The sequence below is a fragment of the Mastacembelus armatus genome, chromosome 17 (assembly GCF_900324485.2).
Source record: "Mastacembelus armatus chromosome 17, fMasArm1.2, whole genome shotgun sequence".
In the NCBI taxonomy this organism is placed as follows: Eukaryota; Metazoa; Chordata; class Actinopteri; order Synbranchiformes; family Mastacembelidae; genus Mastacembelus; species Mastacembelus armatus.
The window spans coordinates 16,972,292-16,991,937 of NC_046649.1; the positions used below are offsets into that span (position 1 = coordinate 16,972,292).

Here is a 19,646-nt window from a genome sequence, read left to right on the forward strand (position 1 = left end):
GAAGCCTTAAAATCTGATGGCAGCTTTTCAGTTTTATCTTGATCTGAGGTAGTTAATTATCCATTTTACACAAGTTGTTTTCTGGCTCCAGATGGTCTAAATCTCATCACTAAAGGCTTTTATGGAAAGTTGGAGGCAGTATTACACATTATTGTGATATTTATCACTGTTGGTATCATTTCACATTATTCCTTATGGCCTATTTTGTTTTGAGAATTTTCCCATCAGGATTGACTAAACACTGTGCCCTGCCTCGCACACACTGTTGCACAATTTACAGGAAGCTGCCAGCAACCACAGCAGGGAGCATTACAACCACAGTTTCCTGCAGTCAGTCACTGAACCACTGCAGTGGAGGAACTGGACACCTTGATGGCTGATGATGAGTGTTTTCCATTCAATTACCCCACCCATATTTTCCCAGGCAGTCAGTAATTCAGCCAAGCGGTTTTCCAGTCAGAGACCTCCTTTACTGGCCGCTGCCTGTGTTTTATTCCAGATATCAACTGCAACATATTCAGTATCAGTCATCTGTGCCGTGCTGTTGTTTTCTTTAAGCTAAACATCCTTATTTTTACTCTTTGGAGCCTACCACAGATCACTGTTCATACATCATATGCCAGCAGGCCCATGGGCTCTGGGATGAAAGCTGTAAGTACTTTATATTATACTAAGAATAGGTCAGATTGCTGATCTGAGAATTATCAACAAACTTTGCTGTTCCCCTCAGGTCTGTCAGGCTCATTGTTTTGGTTTTATGGCCTACTGTTTTGGTTCTTTCATGGCTGTCACTGTGCAGGCACAGTAAAAAAAAAAAAAAACTCTAGTAGTAAAACCACTTTATGCTTTATGCTGTGAGACTGACAGACTTCACATTTAGCCTTTTAGGAACAAGATAATTCTATTTGAGGGTGGTGGAGTCAAAAATAGAGCTAAAATGAGATCAAACACTGGACTGATATTTGTCTATGTCAAGAAATATGGCTCCATGTCTCCAGATTTGTAAATAAGCAGTTCATTTAAATAATGTCAACTTTATTAGTTTATTATATATTAGTCTTGTGTTTACATGTTATACTTACCCCAGTTGGTCAAACAATGTTGCAGGCTTATTTGTAAAAGTAAGAATTTCAACAAAGTTTCAGAAATTACTGTGTGGGTGTTCTATGAATGGCTCTTAGACATCAGCTCAATAAAATCACACTTGGGTGTTCCGCTTTGTATCAGTTACCCACAGATCCAGACATGAATTTGACAAATAGACCAATAATTACCACTATTTTTTTCCTGTGGCAATTCACAGCAGTTAAAATTCTGGACAAAATACTGACGTGTTTTTTAAGAGTGACAAATTCAGTGAATTTGCAGACACTAAGGCAGCACATTAAACTGAGGCCAGAAGTGATATTGAAATTCTTTGATTATATTTTCCCCTAACTGTGAGCTCCAAGAGGCAGAGGTCTTGACTAACTGAAGGAAACCATATTTGTGACACGTACATACTTGTCACACTTGTCAGTAAACTCATTTACACAAGGCTCAGACTGCATGCTCGCATGCATATGCACACTGCATTATGTGCAGCCTGATCAAAAATTAATGGAGCAGAAATGTCCTTGAAAGTTAAAAGATGCCTATGAAATTACAAATAGTAGAGGCAAAATCACCCTCTGCTAAATTAGAGGACCCTTTCTGCGTTTCACCCTGCCAAAATGTAATTTGTTGATTTGTCAAATATTCACAGATGAACAGTTTTACTATCCCCTGTGGGCCACTGTAGGCAAATTGTGTCTGAGCAATTTGTTCCAGTGCATTCAGGGTGAGAAAAATTGAAGACGGGTTTTAGTCAGAAAACAACAGCCTGAAGTAATATAAAGGAAAAAAATGCAAAATGCAGCTGGCAGAATGCGAAAAGGTCCACAGAACACACTGCATCAACCAAAAAAAAATAACCATTATAGAAAATACTCAACAGTGGAATGGTGGGGGTGGACTGGTTGGATAACAGACTGCTACATATACTTCAGTATGGCCAGTTTATGTTGTGAGTAAAAAGTAAAAACAAGTAAAAAGCATTAGACATTAGTATGCACATTTAACTTTGAAATGCACCTTGCAAAATGAATACATATCAATACTAGTTAAAGAAATGATTCTCTAAAAGAAGCATTTCTGTTTCTAAACAGACGATCATTGCATTAAAAGTATGTCCTCCCACACATACACTTAAAATCTTGAAAAGTGCTGTATCTACTGCATCAGTCCCATTGCCTTTGTACTGTATATTCACATTACTTAAATGGCCTGTCAAAATAATGGGTTTGAGTTTACCTCATATCCTGAAAATGGTGTGAACTTGCTTATGGCAGGAAGATTATACCACAAGATATAGTGCACCATAAAGCTGAGATGCTGTGAGGTCCACACACAGATGTCTTATTAAAATAATAAACAATGGCCACAATGATGCTTAATGAGGTTAGGAACACAAAATGAGGCCTTGGTTTTTGTAAAGCTATATGAGCTTACATGCTGCAAGCCAGCAACATGAAGGAGAAGCATTTTCTTTGTGTTTCATGCATTCTCTCTATTTCTCTCTCTATTTCTTGCCTTTTCATTTTACTCCTCACCCTGTTTCTCAGGCATAGATATGCCCAGATGCAAACATTTTTAAGTTTTAAAACACAGTTTTAGGGAGAAGCCTTTTTGCAGAAAAATGCAGAAAACCTGAACTTTTATAAACTATATTAATTATGGGAGAGATATGGCAAGAGAGGCTATGCAGACTCCCATGCCACTTTATGCTATATGCTGATCTATACAATCCAGTGCAACAGATCTGCTCTAAATTTATTAAGGCAATAATGTTCAGTTCCAAGAGGTGTTAATTCAGCTACACTGTGTTTGTTACTGAGCTTGTACTTGTATTGGTGGTGTTGTACTGGTCTTTGTATGCTGTGAACTGTTATACATATATATCCATTTAAAAAATGAAAAGTGTTGCTGCTACAAGCCATGATATTGTAATATTTGTTCCAAAATAATAAGTAAAGCTTTAAATATTAAAAGATATATTTCACATTTTTGCTCTGAAATATCAGCAGCTATTCTTGCTGCTCCAAGATCCGTCATGTATTATTCTCATAGAATCATATTATATTCTTCCAACCTGCTGAACCGACTGTTATTTAAAAACAGACAGAAGACCACTTTAGCTGATATTGGAGGCCTAGTGGATTTGCAACAATAGATTTTTGTTACCTGCACAAGGGATTATGCTGTCAAATCTCTGGTATTATTGGGTTTACCAGGGGGATTACACATTGTATTTGATTTATGGTCAGTCCAAACAGATAACGCTTTGGAAAGGAAGCAAGTGTACTTCCAAAGCAGACAAAAAAGATATATATCCTGAGCAGAAGCAGGGATAGGCAGCAGATGTTTTAATGATTACTCTAATGAAAGGAATGTGTGACTGCATCAACTTTACAACATGGGTTGATTGTTCTGATAAGTACTACGGATACTGAGACACACATCAACTCAGGCATCCATTTTGATAAGATGAGAATTCTTAAGAAATGAATTCACTAACATTTATCTTAATCGATTGTTTTCTCTATACAATCTTAAAAACTGGTAGAAAATATTCATCACTATTTCCCTGTTTAGTAAATTAAGTTTTCAATAGTTTCCTGTTCACACAATGGGCAGAGGAAATCAGTGACCACTGCAGTTGTAGCAGTAGCAGATGCTACAGTTTATATAAAGCCTTGTTAAAAAAACCTGAAGCCATTTGAAAAAATAAAAAAAAGGACTGGCTGTACCATAAGCTTTTCCTACGGGGAAATCATCTTCATGACTCACTTTGTTAATGCATGTACCAGGTACTGAGAGTACAAAGGGTTTGAATTTTTATCTCACTGCTGGGCTCACTTTCTTTCGCTTCACTTCTTGTGCTTCTTCTTTGTACTTGTCATGAAAAGTAAAATAAATTCAGTGGATGTTCGAGGAGGATGGACCGTCAATGTGCTTCAGAAAGCGTCTGCCAGAGAGCTCACTTTTTCCTCCCTGACCTCCTACAGCGTGACAGAGACACTGATTTTACCAACCTGAGGTGTTGCATAAGGGCTCCACCCAAAGAGATATACAGTACTGTGTACATTATTGAATGTGTAACTGTCATATACATTAACCTTGATTATCTTACAATGCTGTGCTGCTTGCCTAGAATGCATTTATCTCAGCCAAAGTGTTGAACCTGGGCCATGCAGAGGCTGAGAAATGGATGAATTTCATTGCAGCAGCCGGTTCCTTTGGGGTCAATACACACATCAGTTCATACTGCATGTAGAGATAAATACAGACCAGCACTGCAGGCACTAAATACTGATGTTCAGTGAGGCTCTAAACAGTGTTACCTTAGTTAGTGACTACAGTCGTTTTTCAGCCTGGAGCCGGTTGCAGCAGATGTTTGCAAATTAAATTGTAACCTAGTTAGTACACTAGTGTCTGCTGCACAGAGGTTTACACATGATTGAATTAAAACAGGTTGATATTATATTATCTCTTATTATAGACGAATTAGTGTATCAGTACTTGAAGAAAGATTCAGAAACATGTGTTTCAGTCTTTCAGGGAACTGATCTTTTATTTGGGTCATTAAAAACTTTACTTCATGTTGGATTATTAGGGAAAAACACCCTTATTTGAATGTGACCTCATCTGGCTTGGCTGACTCACTTTCTCTTTGTTTATGGGAACGGAGCAAGTAGCAGTGAACATCAAGCTGTTGTTACCATTCATAAACATGTGTAACCCCTGATTCATAATTGCATTTGACTTCTACAGCAATAAGCCACTTTGATTGCATTTTACAGCAGTAAAGTATAATGAAAATAGCATTTTTATGCTACTATACATTTTTGTACTGACAATATTAGATCTCTCCTTCTTACTTAGTTCCCTTTCAGTGCCTTATTTAATTCTTGTATTAGTCCAAATTCAACCATAAAAAGTCACTAACCATAAAAGTTCAAAGGCAAATGTGGTACATCACACATACTAATTTGCTTTTCCACTGAGGACACACTCAAAGCTATTAAACACTTTTCACATAAAACCTCTGAAAAAATTGAGATAACTTGTTATGCTATAATATCTGTGCTCTTCATCTATGTGGAAACAAAAGTTTGTTTGTGTGTTTTCTTGCAGCTGGGTGAGGACACTTTCAACCGTGCTAAGCTGCTGAATGTTGGATACACAGAGGCTCTGAAGGACACGGAGTACGACTGCTTCATCTTTAGCGACGTGGACCTGATCCCGATGGACGACCGCAACCTCTACCACTGCTACGACCAGCCGAGACACTTCGCCATCGCGATGGACAAGTTTGGCTTCAGGTGAGATGATTGTGTTTGGCTGAGAAAATGATTTTTAAGCTGGTGAGAAAGAAATCAAGCAAGTATACACGTTCTTAGAGCACACTTAAAGTCTTGATGATTGAGATTTAAAATTTACCAGAGTCAAATTTCAGCACTGGATTGTTGAAGCTCATTTTGATGCATTAATGAGCCTGCATGGCCGACAAAATGAAACCATATACTCACACGCACCCATCGATGACATCTTAAGATAGAATTACACTGTAAAAGATTGAAGAATATTTTTTTCAGAAGATGCCTGCCTGTTCAAATAACCGTTGTATAACACTCTCACGGTTTGTTACACTTAATTTGTAAAATGTAAATATGTATGATTTAAATATGCAATTGGCTGCCTGACAAAGCATTTTAGAGATGGCCTCCAGTGTTTGTTCTGACAGACAGTTGACAGAGTGGTATTTAATTAGACTAAATATCATTATACTTTGAAATCCTTGTCTGTAACATAAATTAGCATAGAAATACAGTGGTGCCACCAATAATTTGGTCATACTTCTGTAGTCCTTACAAAGGGACACGATACAAAGAGTAGCTAATAAATGTACTGTAGACTACAGTTAAAAAGACTTTTATTAACTTTGAAGGCTGTGTCTGAACACAGAAGAGTCCACACCAGCCTGTATGAATCAAGCTGCTGAGGGGTCTACTGTTCTTTCTATAGCAGTAAAGAGCTGTACAGCATATTTCTATATAATTTTTAGGTATTGTGTGGCTTCAATGACAGTGACTTTTGTAGTAAAATAGCAATTTGAAAGCCATAGAAGCAAAGCATTACAACCTTTTCACCTGTTTTAAAGTTTGCTGTCCAGCGTTTCAACTTCACTGCTTCTGTAGTTATTTCACTGCTGCCTTTATAGGGCAGTACAATATAGTAGCCATTGATTAGGGATAATGCCCTCCAGTCAAATCTCCAGTAGGTTCAGAAGAACTCCACATTTTAACTGCTGTCTTACAGCCAGGACTGAGCGGTTGGGTCCTGTTTTAATTGTAACTTTTTGCATAATGACACCACACCTGCCCTCAATTATCTAAAAGCACTGGACACATTGATTAATGGCTTAAACATGGTCAGTGAATGTGACCCACCCAACCAAGACCTGTCAGTCCACAAGAGTTATCCTACTCAAAGCCTTCAGGGGCCACAGCAGTTTCCTGATATACTGCTCAATAAGCTAATGCTATCTGGCAACAAATACAGCACCAGGTGTTAAGCAGGGTTGTAGCAACAGTTTACACCTGCAATGAATCAGTAAAGACTTGCAAACTAAGAGGATCTGCTTAAAGTGTTTCTTCAGACTTTTTGTGGCTCGTAAAATGAAGAAATGAAGAGGGATGAAAGTAAAAGCTCGGTTAGAATGAGTGTAAGGTCACTGGAGTGATTGTAGTTGATGGAAAAATCAGATATAGAGAATTGTTTCCCAAGGTAAAAAAAAAAAAAAAAAATCTGTTTTTTTTTTTTTTTTGGTTCATGTTTTAAGTTTTATAAAGAATGACATTCAGAAGACTCCCATTTCAATGAGCGAAACTTAGAAATCAATAACGAAATAAATGAATCCCTGATGAAATATTTGGTTGATGCATCATGCAGCTCCCTCAATTGAATATGTTTTTTGATTTTTATGTCATTTCAGGAAGATACTTTAGCTGCTTCCAAATGTGAAAGCACTAAAGGTTTTCTGGTAAATTCTGAAAATGCCAGTGAAAATCAGGTCATACTAAGTGATACTCAACTACCTTAGTGCCGTAATACCTGAGTGCTGTCTGTTGAGGGTCACCTTAAAGTCCACAACATGGATCTATCAAATATATCCAAGTCTCTCAGAGGCCCTTATGAATGTATTACATTATATTTTTCATATTTTCTGGATGTTTTAAGTACTTGTTCACTGTGTATATATAGGAGAGCACATTCATGGTAGGCTGTTACCTAATTGTTGAAATGTCAGCACACAACTGCGTGACTTTCATAGGTCAACATTTTCAAAAAGAAATAAAAAAATATGTAAAAATGTTAAATTAAAGGTGATGTTTTAAATGCATTCAGTTGTTTGGTGGAATTTAAAGACATTCATGTACCAAAAGTGTTTCTTCAGGTTTCACAGTTAAAGTATTTCTCTGTAATACGTGATATTCATTAATAAATCAGGAACAATCAATGTGAAAGCTTGAAAAATAAACTTTCTGGATTGTACCTAATGATTATTTGCATTTTTGAATAATTGATTATTCCTGCCATGCCTATGCTGTATCAGATTCATGGATAAATATGAGACATTTTCTATGAAATAATCAAAGCGATATGAAGCTTATGAAACCACAGCTGTTGACGATATTATGCAAGAGTTTTGTTTATCCTCTTTGTAGAGAGACTTAATAAAATATTTAAACTGAGTTCTCAGAGTTCTCAAGAAAAACATGCAGTTGTCAAATTTTGGGTCTCTCTTGCTTTTTTCTTCTCTTCTTCTTCTCCTCAGGCATGTGTCCCTTTTAAGCACTAGCACACACAGACACATAAACACAATCTCTTCACCATATGGTTGCTATGAGAACTTGTGCAGAAACATACGGTCTCATTAGTTTCTGCTTGTCATCTCTCAACATGGAACTGTCATACATTTGACAACACATATTGTACAGAATAATACACACATGCACATGTGCATCACCCTCTGGTTAGATGATTGTTGACTTTCCCAGCTGATGTCCGTCCCACTTCACTAGTCTCTCAACTTTTGAGCAAGACAAAAAAATTCATGTCCAGTGAATACACACACACACACACACACACACGCACACAGAATACAGCATAGAGCCAGTAATTTAAGGAATATGGCTCATTTTAATGTAGCTTCCTTTTTTTTTTTTGTCATCAGATATTTCTGATGTAAATGATCAGATACAGGGCAGTATTAGTTATTAAATGCTTTCTAATATTCAAGTATTCAAGAACAGAACTGTAGAGCATTTGTTGTTTTTGTTTTTGTCTGCTTACCGTGAAAGCGGCCTATAATAAGAAATACTATGGCCTCTCTTCACATTCAGCCATTATATGTGTTTGGAGTGGATTATGTATGGATATGGATTATCCACTTACTGTAAAAAAAAAAAAAAAAAAAAAAAGGAACCCATAAATTATCCACTTTACAACACATCCAAGGCAAGACACATTTGGAAAAGATCTGATTGCATAAAACGTTTAAAGAGGTTATTCAAATGTAAATTGTCATCCACCTCTTCAAGCTGTATATGAAAACCAAAGGCCCTCTTAATGCATCACATCAGAAATTGATGAATGACCTCAGATTGAAAAGCACTGAAAACATGCTCAGGACAGTACCAGTAAGAAAGATTACAAGTAATCATAATTTACTTTAGAGGTTGCACTGCAGGAAAAGGCATTTGATCAACAGTAGACTTTTTTTTTTAATAGAAAAATATCACATTAGGCAATAAAGAAAAGAAATACAGCAAATTAAATGTTTGTCCTTAAAAAAATGTTTAAAAATTCTTTTAATATACTAATATATTCATTTAAAATGCTATACCTACGTCTGATATCAGAAGCTAAACAAGCCCGTGCATGGTGAGTACTGAGGTTGTGTCAGGAAGAAAAAAACCGATTATGCGGATCAACTGATCTGCTGTGGCGAACCCGAATGGGAGCAGCCAAGGGGGGGGGGGATGCTACACTTAGCTCCTTGAAGTGTTATTTCTTTTTGTCACCTGATCTAAACTGCTTCTGATATAATTTCCCTCCCATTTTCTGCTTTAGTCATCAGTCCCATCTCTTCTCTATTCCTCTCCTGCAGGCTGCCGTATGCAGGCTACTTTGGAGGAGTTTCAGGCCTCAGTAAAAAACAGTTTCTGAAGATCAACGGCTTTCCGAATGAGTACTGGGGTTGGGGAGGAGAAGATGATGACATCTACAACAGGTAGAGATGTAGCATTAGCTTTCTAACTTTTATAAAAGTCACTTTCTTGAACCAAAACTAAGCTACTTGTGAACATTAGGATTTTGTAATGACAGAATATGCCATCTGTCACGGTTAGTCTGTTTGGAATAAAATACGTGTTGGAACACCAATTCTTGCACATGCACACGTACATATAGTCACGCACTGCACATGTCATGCATCTGCACAAATATGCAGATTATTTCAGATTGTACTGGAGACTGTAGCAGTAAAATATGGCTAAATCAAGTCTCTGAACTTAAACTGACACTGAAATTCTTCGTGGAGTGGGTGATTTATTAAAATTGTTCAGAGAAGGAGAATGATTTGCAAATAAATTAACCTTTTGAAGCACTTCAGTCAGTTTTTAATGACTTGCTCAAGTTCACTAATGACATTACTGGGGAAGTTTGCTGAAATCAAATCTAGTAGAAGAATATCTGTTTGACACGAATACAGAAAGATGACTCAAGACTGCTTGAAAGTGTTGAACCACTTACAGGACCATTAGTTTCATTAGTTTGGACTGTAATTACCTGTGAACTTATGATTTGACTGTTAAAGAAGTGATGACTGTAGCAATGCAAAATCATCCATCTGTACTTGGAGTGTTTTAGATTCAGGAGGCTAAATACAGTAAATAAAGATTCAGACTAGAAAAGTCAGTTATGTTCCTATATTCCTGTATAACTGAAACAAAGGTGGCAGAAAAATGTTCAAACTGAAGAAATGATCATGACATGTCAAGTTAGCTTCAAAAGAAATTATTTTTCAGTCACATAAACAGATGCATTTGTATTCAGAGATCTAGACTCTATTTACAAACACACTCAGCAGGACATAGAAGGACAGTTCTCCACAGACCAAACTCAAGGTTCATCTTTATTATAACTGTTTGTCATAATACTTGTCTTTGTTTCACTGTCACACTGTGAAGCTTATCTTTCTCATCTCAGTGTAATACCATTATAAGAAAACTGAAAATAGAGAATTTAAAAATGCAGATTTTTTTAATGGACTCCAACAGTTAACATGGTATTCAGGAGATTACAGTTGTAATCAACGAGATCTATATGTAATTCACTGACTGGTCCTACTGTGTGTGTGTGAGGGTGTGTGTGTGTGTGTGTGTGTGTGTATCATATATATGCAATTATGTGCCTAAGGATGACAGATAAAGTTACACCTCAAACTTTTTATTAGATGATAGCTGCACCAGGCCATTCGATGCTGTAGATTTCCCAGGAGATATTTTCTACACTCCAACGGAGCTATTTCGGCAGCTGTGAGAAGTGGAATACAGGAATATCATTTAGAAAATAAATTAATAATATGATCAGAAGTTGACTTCTGCAATTCAAATTTAACTTAACGCATACTGTCAATGCATATACTCACACAGCTACATTTATAAATTTCACCTCAGATAAAAATTGAAAAACCCTGAAGAGAAACTTTAAATGAGCATTTAACAACTGCTAAAATACTGATTAGATTTTTATATATTTCTTCAAAAAAGATGCAAAATATAACAAATTTAACAAATGTAACAAAATCCTTTTGAGATATTCCCAGCACAGCTACAAAACTTCATTTGGAAAACTGTAGCTTTTAATCTCTTTCATTGTCTTTAAAATATTGTAATGAAAGTGCTAATTACATACATATAGCTAAAGAACCTGCTTAAGAATTACCACATTTTAAAGTTTTAAAGCACAGGAGCTACTAATCCCTATTTTGACATACTTTTAATGGTTGGCACGTTTTGCAAAATGTAAGCAAATATCTGCTAGCTGTAACTGCACGCCATTGAACAGGAGAGAGCTAAAGGAAACAATTATGTGGTGTAGAGGGTGAAACATGTAGCTCAGAAAGTTTTTTCTCAGGAGCTGATGGAGACCAAGCCAGAGCAAAAATACCAGTAAATATTGGTGGTAAGAAACATGTCTCCCAGCGGGATGTTCCTCTTGTATGTCAGCTGTGTAGGTCTTTGCAAACAAATTTGCTCACATTTGCCAAGTCATGGTCAAAAATTGCTTAATGCACCTTAAGTGGTACTGTAGCAGCTGTTTCATGTTGTTGCTCTCAGCATCATGTTTATAACGAGAAATTAATTCATTAATTAATACATCATCAAGGATTTAGACCTAAAAACTCATTTATCTTTATTTCAATACAAAGCTTGCACAGTATTATGCTGGTTTTTGTCCATCATACCCCATTGCTAGAATAAAGTATGGTGCCAATAAGAGATTATCATGAATATCACTGCTTATGCTGTTTGTCTTCTTTATTCATATGTATGTATTTATAGAACTTTCTATTTGTTTTTAAGTGACAGTGAATCTCTAGTGGTGCAATCAAACAACATACTCGACATATGTTGAGATTTACAGGATTGTATGGTGAAACTGAGGCATAATAGAAACAGACTGGACTGGATAGTATGCTATAAATATTGGCAGAAACAAGCAAATAAACCTGAGCATGAAGGTTGTATCTTGCTTTACTCAAAGGCTTACACCTCCTCCCACCATCCACCTTCACTTTTCAGGCCTGGCTTGTTTTAAAACCTTTCATGGAGCAATCTGAAAAAGAATGCCCTTGAAAACACACTTGGACAAGCTGCTGGAATAAGGTGGTATGTGGACAAGGTCTGTGTGTGGATGGAGTTGGGGCTATTGAAGCAAGAAAACTAGTTTCCTACTCACTTTCTCATGTAAAATCTTCCCATTATGTTTTTGTGGATTTGCAGCCATGCTAAAGCTTCATGGCTGCAATAATGGCATGCTTGGCACTGCATAAATGTTGGCATTATCATGTTGTAGCGTTTGTACATCCACATTGTCACTAGTATGGCTAGAAACTCTTTCCTTTATTATTATTATACATGTGATTGAAATCCACAAAATCTCTTCCAGATATTTTTGCTTAATCTTAGCAGAGCATAAAGGTAGGACTTTAAAACATGCCCTGTGCCTGCTCTTACCACAGTTTACAGTTTCCCTTCAGGGATCAATAGAGGAAACATTTATTATGCATTTGAAATGCAGACATAATTTTAGTGTGATCAGAAGCTGAAAGAGTTATAATATTAAAAGCAGTGATAGTATGGAGAGGGGAGGATGGAGTCTGCAGTTAAGACAGCCAACAGGTGAGCCAGCTCAGTCTCTCGGGACTCTAAAATTGAGTACATGGGTGCAGAGGAGGGATAAAAGCGCACCATGTGGTGTTTGGGTTCACAGGTTTGAATCCTGCAATTGTTAGATGTGTCCATCAGCCTGGTGTTCAGTCAAAGTATCCTTGAAATCAACTGAATGTCCATCTGCTCATTCTTCAAAAGCTGCTCTGGAAAAAAGGAGCATCAGCTAAATTACTAAAATTCCCTTTTCCACTCTGTCTGCACTCTGCCCTCATTCTGTTTTTCTCTTCTCTAACAGCCCAACTCTCCTTGCCTCTTTCCCTATCTCCCTCTCTTGCTACCCTCCAGCAATTTTCTTTTTTGTGCTGGTTTTGACGCCACAGACCATGGCATGGCCACTGCCTGAAATTGGTCCTGCTAGCTTAATGTCAGCCCAGGGGAACTCGTTGTCCCTGCTGCTCAGTGCAGCCCAGGCTAGTGGCACAGTGGACACATGCCACTTACACAGCTGCCACACAGCTTGCAAACCTAAAAAAGTTGGTGGATATTAAAGAGAGGAATGAAGAGAAATGAAGAGTTGTCTTTCTCACCTCTCACCCTCTCTGAGCAGCAGCAGCCTTGGGCAAAGACTGTACCTCTCCCGAGGGCTTTAATGTTAGACCAGCCTGCAACAGACACACTCCCTTCTTTCCTTGCCCTTTCCCTGCCTCCCAGCAGTGGCTTTCAACAGAGCCCGAGCCAACACCATGTACACATGCAGCCACGGCAGCACAAGGACTGCACGTGTTTCTGGGAAAGCCTTGACAATAGTGTAAGAGTGATGATATTTTGGGCTTAACACTGTGAGAATGCCATGCCTTTTATAAGTTCAGTCACACTTCCAGGTTGGGAGAGTCTCCACCCTCAGGTCAAGTTTTCTCACTCTCATCTTTTGGGCCATTTTTTCTATTTTGATGCTCTTGCTCGCCCTGATTTATCTTTGTCTTTGATTCATCAAAGAAATTTATTTTAGTGCTACTTTAAAATGAACAAACAAATCTTTTGGTCTGAGTGAGTGAATTTGTATGTTTAGTATGTTTCATTTACCTGCTACATATTACTTTTTCAAAAAAAAAAAAAACATAAAATATAGCAGGCACTTAATGACTATAGCAAACACTTTCTCCATTTCTCTTATAAATATTGCCAAATTGCATGGTTCTCTCTTGATAATTTCCTAATTTACAGCTTATTGCCAACTCATTTTTAGGGAATTACGAGGAATGGTTCCAGGCATGTTCAGTTATATCTTTTGTTAAAATCTCTTCTTTTTAACATGCTCCCATGATAAAAGCAGGCATCCACAAAAATTGTGAGGAAGAACAAGAAGTCCCTCTCAGTAAACACAAAGCGAGGAGGCACATTTCTTTGCAACATAATACTTTCACTATGACGGTCACAGAAGTAGAGTCAGCATGGCACAGTAGGGAGCCCCTCCTTGATATTGGAGTAGAATCAATGTAGGGTGAAGATGAGGCGACGGATGGAGGCAGCAGCAGTTAATAAAAGTGTGAACGTGCAGCAGAAGATGTGATGTGAGGCGGGTCATGTGCGGTTGAAGTACACTACACTGTGGATCAGTTTATGTACTGTAACTCAATGAATGCCCTGCATGAACTCCTGGTGGCTGTTCTTAGTTTTTGGAGATATTCTTCTGAAAAAAAAGGTACATCATGTATTTTGTGAAGAAATATGCCACCCAGTGCAGCGGTGTGGCTCAGTGGTGTGGTTTTCATTGCTTTTAGACAAAAAATAAAAGAAAACATTCTATGGCACAGATAACTTAGCAAAACCAGTATCTACATTCACAAATTACAATGAGTTGCAAAGGCTATTGTGGTTTTAGTCTATGTAGAATTTGAGATTTTAACAAAAACATGACAAATCATCAGCTTTATCCACATATACTAATATATAGAGAGAGGGATTATCATGGTAAGCAAATATTTCTCATCTGTTCAGTCCTGCTATAACACATGAAGGTGGTGCTGTTGTTTTGAATCCCTAGTGTTGGTGGAAATGCTCAGAGGCAGCAGGTCTGCACTTATAACCAAGTGTAACATCTAGGTGTTATATTTATTGAGACTGAACTGAATTTTTATTCACACATCAGCAGCATCCCCAGAACAACCGTCCATTCTCTTAGGAATACCTAGGAAATTCAGCGCCTTCTATTCCAGTCAGTCCAGACACTTCAAATGAAGAAAATGTTAAATTTGATCATATTACTGAAATTCTCAAACATCCTCTTGGCTGCCTGTTGACTACAAAATTGAATTGAATATTTTCCTCCTTTTCTATAAAGTACTTAAAGGTTTTGCCACAGAATCTATTTCTGACATGCTTCCAGTTTATTGGTCCAGGAGGTCCATCACGTCCAAATTCCCAAATTTAATCAATGTCTGGAGACAGAGCAGCCTGCACCAACACATCTTCATCTTTTTAGAATTAACTCAGCCTAAAATTTTGCTGCGTGGACCACTGTGGCTGGAACAAAGCAAAAGATTATGCTGCAGTTATGGTGCCATGTTTTATTCCTCTTTCTCTTTGTCATGCTAAATTGATGGGTCAAATGGTATTTGTCACAAATAAACAGTTAAAACTGATGGTCATTAGCCTCCTTTTCTGTATAAACTCAGGGTCTGAATGAGGTTTGTCTACTAGCTATAGTCTTCAGACATTCAATAGGATGTCAGGGGAGGGGTGGAGTAATTAACGTAATGGACTGTGAATAGTGTTGTTGTGTCTGATGCCAATTTTTAAATTTAATTTAGCCTCTGAGAACATTATATATGTGCAACTAATAAATAAAAGAATAGATTAAAGCTTTGTGGAAGCCCATGTACTGTTACAACATGTGACATTTTTGTGATACTTTGATCTTGCACATGCAGTTCAGTCATAGGGGCACAATAATGAGAGATGTGCTAATACAACGGTGAAGATATAGGGAGGGATAAAAAAGAAGTGAAGATGTTCAGCAAGAAAATGAGAAGAAGAGCAGGGAGTTGAGCTGTGGAAGGAGAAGGAGGGAGGGAAATGAAGCACTGAGCAGAAGGTATGGTCCGAGCAGGCACAGTCAGCAGCTGCTGGTATAAGAAATCCACATGCAGTGGAGCAGAAAGTTGACCTGATCTCAGCCGCTTTTCCTTCTTGTTTGCAGAAATTTCATTTTTGCCTGTTTTGGTGTACAGACACTACTAATACATTTGTTAAGGCTGAGTTTAAAGATTTACTCTTTTGAAGCTGTATTAGTAATATAAACTGAAGTATATAAACAAAGGTTTATATTATAAATACATTAGATTACTAAATATAATGTTGAAAATGTTGTTTGAAGTGGAAAATACATAGAGGATAAACACAGAGTTTTGGGTGTGGCAGGTCATTGGGTGTTTCCCAATTCCGAGAACTGCATCAACATTTCCCTCACTTGCATCTTCTTACCTGGGATTAAGACGCAAGGAAAAGATGGAAGAAGAAACTGCAACAAGAGAGGACTTGAGAAAACACAGTTTAACTGATATGAAACGTACTTTCCTCCAGTTCTTAATGTGAAGCGTCCAATCACAAACTGATTTCTCATAAAGGGGGAGTGTCAATCTGTAACAGAATTCTGCAAAGGATGTAGCTGTGTGTCCTCGATTGTAGCTCCTCCAGTCAGCCAATCCGCAGTGCTCAAAGCACAAATTACAGCTCTGGGACATCCTTCATCATGGCCAACTAGGATGACTTCCATGGTCTTTTAAGGGAGTTGGGAAACACCCATTGTTTTGGTTGTAAAGTCCACTTCTTTACCCTTTCTCTCTTATCAGTGTTGTATGCAGTTGAAGCAGGAGCTGTTTTCAATGAAAAAGCTTTACAGACTCGTTGTACACTACTTTCTCAGTAAACACAGAAAGTTAGCAACTTGCTGGTAAACACACTGTATGTTTTCACAGCTACAGAACCAGGAAAAGAAAAGGAAAGAAAATAGTGGATGTAGATACTTCAAATCCCATCTTAACTCTAAATAAATGTTAATGTTGCTCTGTCACTGCTGGATGTGCACGTAACCACTTCAATAAGCGTCCACCAACTGGCAAGAAATAAAACAGTTAATGCAGGTTTAATGAAAAGAAAAACTAAATTTGTGTTTTCTGCAAAACACCAGCGGGGACATGAATTAAAATATGATTTGTGGGGAAGCAAATAAACATTTGCATTCTCTTGCAAAACCTTTGCATTATCCTCAGAAGACCTTCTCACAAAAATACAATAAGATATCCAGTTATAGAGACATATGAAATAGACTGAAGAGGTGTGATAACATCTTAGCAGTAAATAAAAACTAAGCAAATTTAGCAGGTATTACTCATGCTGCTATGCAAAGGTGCCTGCCGTGTCAACTGACTAGAATTATTTTAAAAATCCATAAAAATTGCATAAAGTGCTCCTACATTTTTCCTAGCAAAATGAAAACAAAAACTCGTATTTCCCTTTGGTGCTCTGTACTTACTCTGCACTTTTCTGATATTATATTGATAGTTGTTTGTTATCTTTCCGATTGATTTATTTCAAGTTCATAGTTTATCCATTTTACATCCCTCCTCATGTCTCCAAAAACATCCAGCCATGATTGTGGTTTATTTCAGTCATTTTGATGGGTCTTAAAGTCTTAAAGTTGTTTTTTTTTTTTTCAACACTCAGATGTGTTTCTACTGGGAGAAAAATCTTTCCTCTTTCTCCTGTTAACACCTACACTCTTTACTTTTCTGTTACTTTCTCTGCACTGTGCATCCTCCAACCCTCCACACACTGCCATCGCCACTACCACCTACCCTTCCTCCTCCTCATCCATCTAATTTCTGCAGACAGTAGGGAGCTGAGGCAGGACATCAGACTTAGCTCCCAGTCCTCCTCCACTTCACTGAACTAATGCAATTAACTCCACTGGTGGGAATAAGAAAGGAGAGCTGGAGAAAGTCTTGAATAAGCCAATCAAATAGACCCAAACCATGTGAGATGTTTAGAGAGGACATCTGTCTAAACTTTATATTTGTGTGTCTGTGTGTGTGTGTGTGTTTTGTGTGGTCACATTTTACTCTGATACCATTCATGTGACGACATTTTGGCCAGTCCTCACAACTTCAAGTGTTTTTTTGAGGGTTAAGTCTTGGTTTTAGAGGTTAGGGTTAGAATTAGGTTTTGGTTAGGTTGGGGGTTAGGCATTTAGTTGTGATGGTTAGGGTTAGGGTCTAAGGAATGCATTATATCTGTGAGTGTCCTCACAACTATGATATATGTGTTATACTGTGATATATGAGTCGGTCATAAATTGTACCTTCATGAAGTGTTCAGTTTTTAGAGAGTTTGTTCAACTTTATGATCACATTAGAGGATGCAGTTTGTGCTGCTGTTGAAAAGTTTTTCATAGTACTGACAGGTGTTTCCATTTTAAATCAATAAGGGTAGGCATAACATTCAAAACTCAATTATATGTTTTACACTTCGTGTGAATTTGATACTTTTGTCTGCACAGTTTTGTGTTGATATGATCTACTTTTCTTGTTCTTACTTTCTAATATATTTTGCTGTTAGGCCTGTCTCTGTCTTAATAAAGTTTGGGGGGCTCTGTAACCATCAGGGACTGAAAGAATCCCAAGAATTCATTTTTCCATCCCTGGTAAAGTTGGATACATTCATTTTTATAAATATATTAAAGTCTTGTCCAGAAAAAGCCCAAAATCAGAGGATGGTGCTTTAATCTTGTTGCAACTTTATTAAACAAAACACAATCTATTTCTGTCTCTAATTTTTCCTCCATCACAACTCCCAGTTCTTTCCACTTGACTCCCCAAAAAAAGTGCTTAAAGGTCCCCCATAGTGGGAAATGTTAGAGAAGCCACCCACCTGCTGTGTTTCTCTGGAGGTGGATGTCAAATGTGTCGGCTCTGGATTATATATGTTACACAGAGGACACTGAAGCTTTCCATTCCGCAGCCTCTGTGTCCTTAGTGTCCTCCCCATTATATAATATTCTTGCTATGCTGTCACACAATGTTAGTGCCCACTGCCTGTCAGAGCAGTAAAAAATAATGACTGTACTGACGTGTTGTTGGCATCTGTGCTTCAGCTGAAGTTTTGTTTTGATAAAGGACACTGTAAGAATAGAGAGAATTTAGCTGATGAGTTCCTACATATAACATTACAACACTCATGTGTATCCATGCATAAATACAAATGGGCACAAATGAAGTGGATGTTGCTTTTAGACATTTTTTTTCATGAGCTTGTCTCACACTGTCACTCTGAAACCACACAAACCCTATGAGGCATAACAACCCTGAGCATACTGTGTTTGTGTTTGTGTTTGTGTTTGTGTTTGTGTTTGTGTGTGTGTGTGTGTGTGTGTGTGTGTGTGTGTGTGTGTGTGTGTGTGTGTGTGTGTGTGTGTGTGTCTGTGTGTGTGCGCATGTGTCTAATCATCATGCAGACTTTCCTATACTGACAGATGAGGTGATGGAGAGCTGGCCCTGGAAGTGTTTTGAAAACAGGCAGGGAAATTAACAGACACATGTAAAGACACAGATAACAGATTATAGATTCAGATTTCAAAGTAGCACTGATTATGTTTTCAGTCATTTTCATTTCAGCACATAAACAGATTTGTAATTTGGTATATTCCTTCTGAATTTTTCAATTAGCAATCTATATCACCCTGACACTCATTTGGCTTTGACCAGGAGCTAAGTTTGACATTTAAAAAAAAAAAAATCTTTAAACATCCTCTTTCTGTGTCACTGTGTCATGCTGCCCAGACAAATAAAGAGTCATCATTAAATATCTGGGGTCATCACATAGCAGTAGAATCTAAATAGAGATCTGTGCACATTGTGAAAGTATTAATGCCATTAAATATTGGAATTTTCCGATGTGACATTGTGATCTGCCTCTGCAAATATGAGGAGAGTTTGGTAATAAAGTGGTTGTGTTCAGGATGAGTCCAGCACCATCAAAGCTGTACCAAGTGGATTCAGGTTTTCAGTGTTGCTGCATAAATGTTTCAGTAATAGCCATTAAGTTTTG

The 19,646-nt window shown here is 37.5% G+C and overlaps 1 protein-coding gene across 1 annotated transcript in view; it reads left to right on the forward strand.

Moving 5' to 3' along the window:
* The window catches only part of b4galt2 (UDP-Gal:betaGlcNAc beta 1,4- galactosyltransferase, polypeptide 2), a 109,772-nt gene that overhangs the window by 74,933 nt on the left and 15,193 nt on the right, over nucleotides 1-19,646 (forward strand). Inside the window, exons 4-5 of the mRNA XM_026313450.1 lie at nucleotides 5,215-5,402; nucleotides 9,254-9,376. Of these exons, the coding sequence (XP_026169235.1) occupies nucleotides 5,215-5,402; nucleotides 9,254-9,376 (311 nt within the window). The remainder of the gene's footprint in view (nucleotides 1-5,214; nucleotides 5,403-9,253; nucleotides 9,377-19,646) is intronic.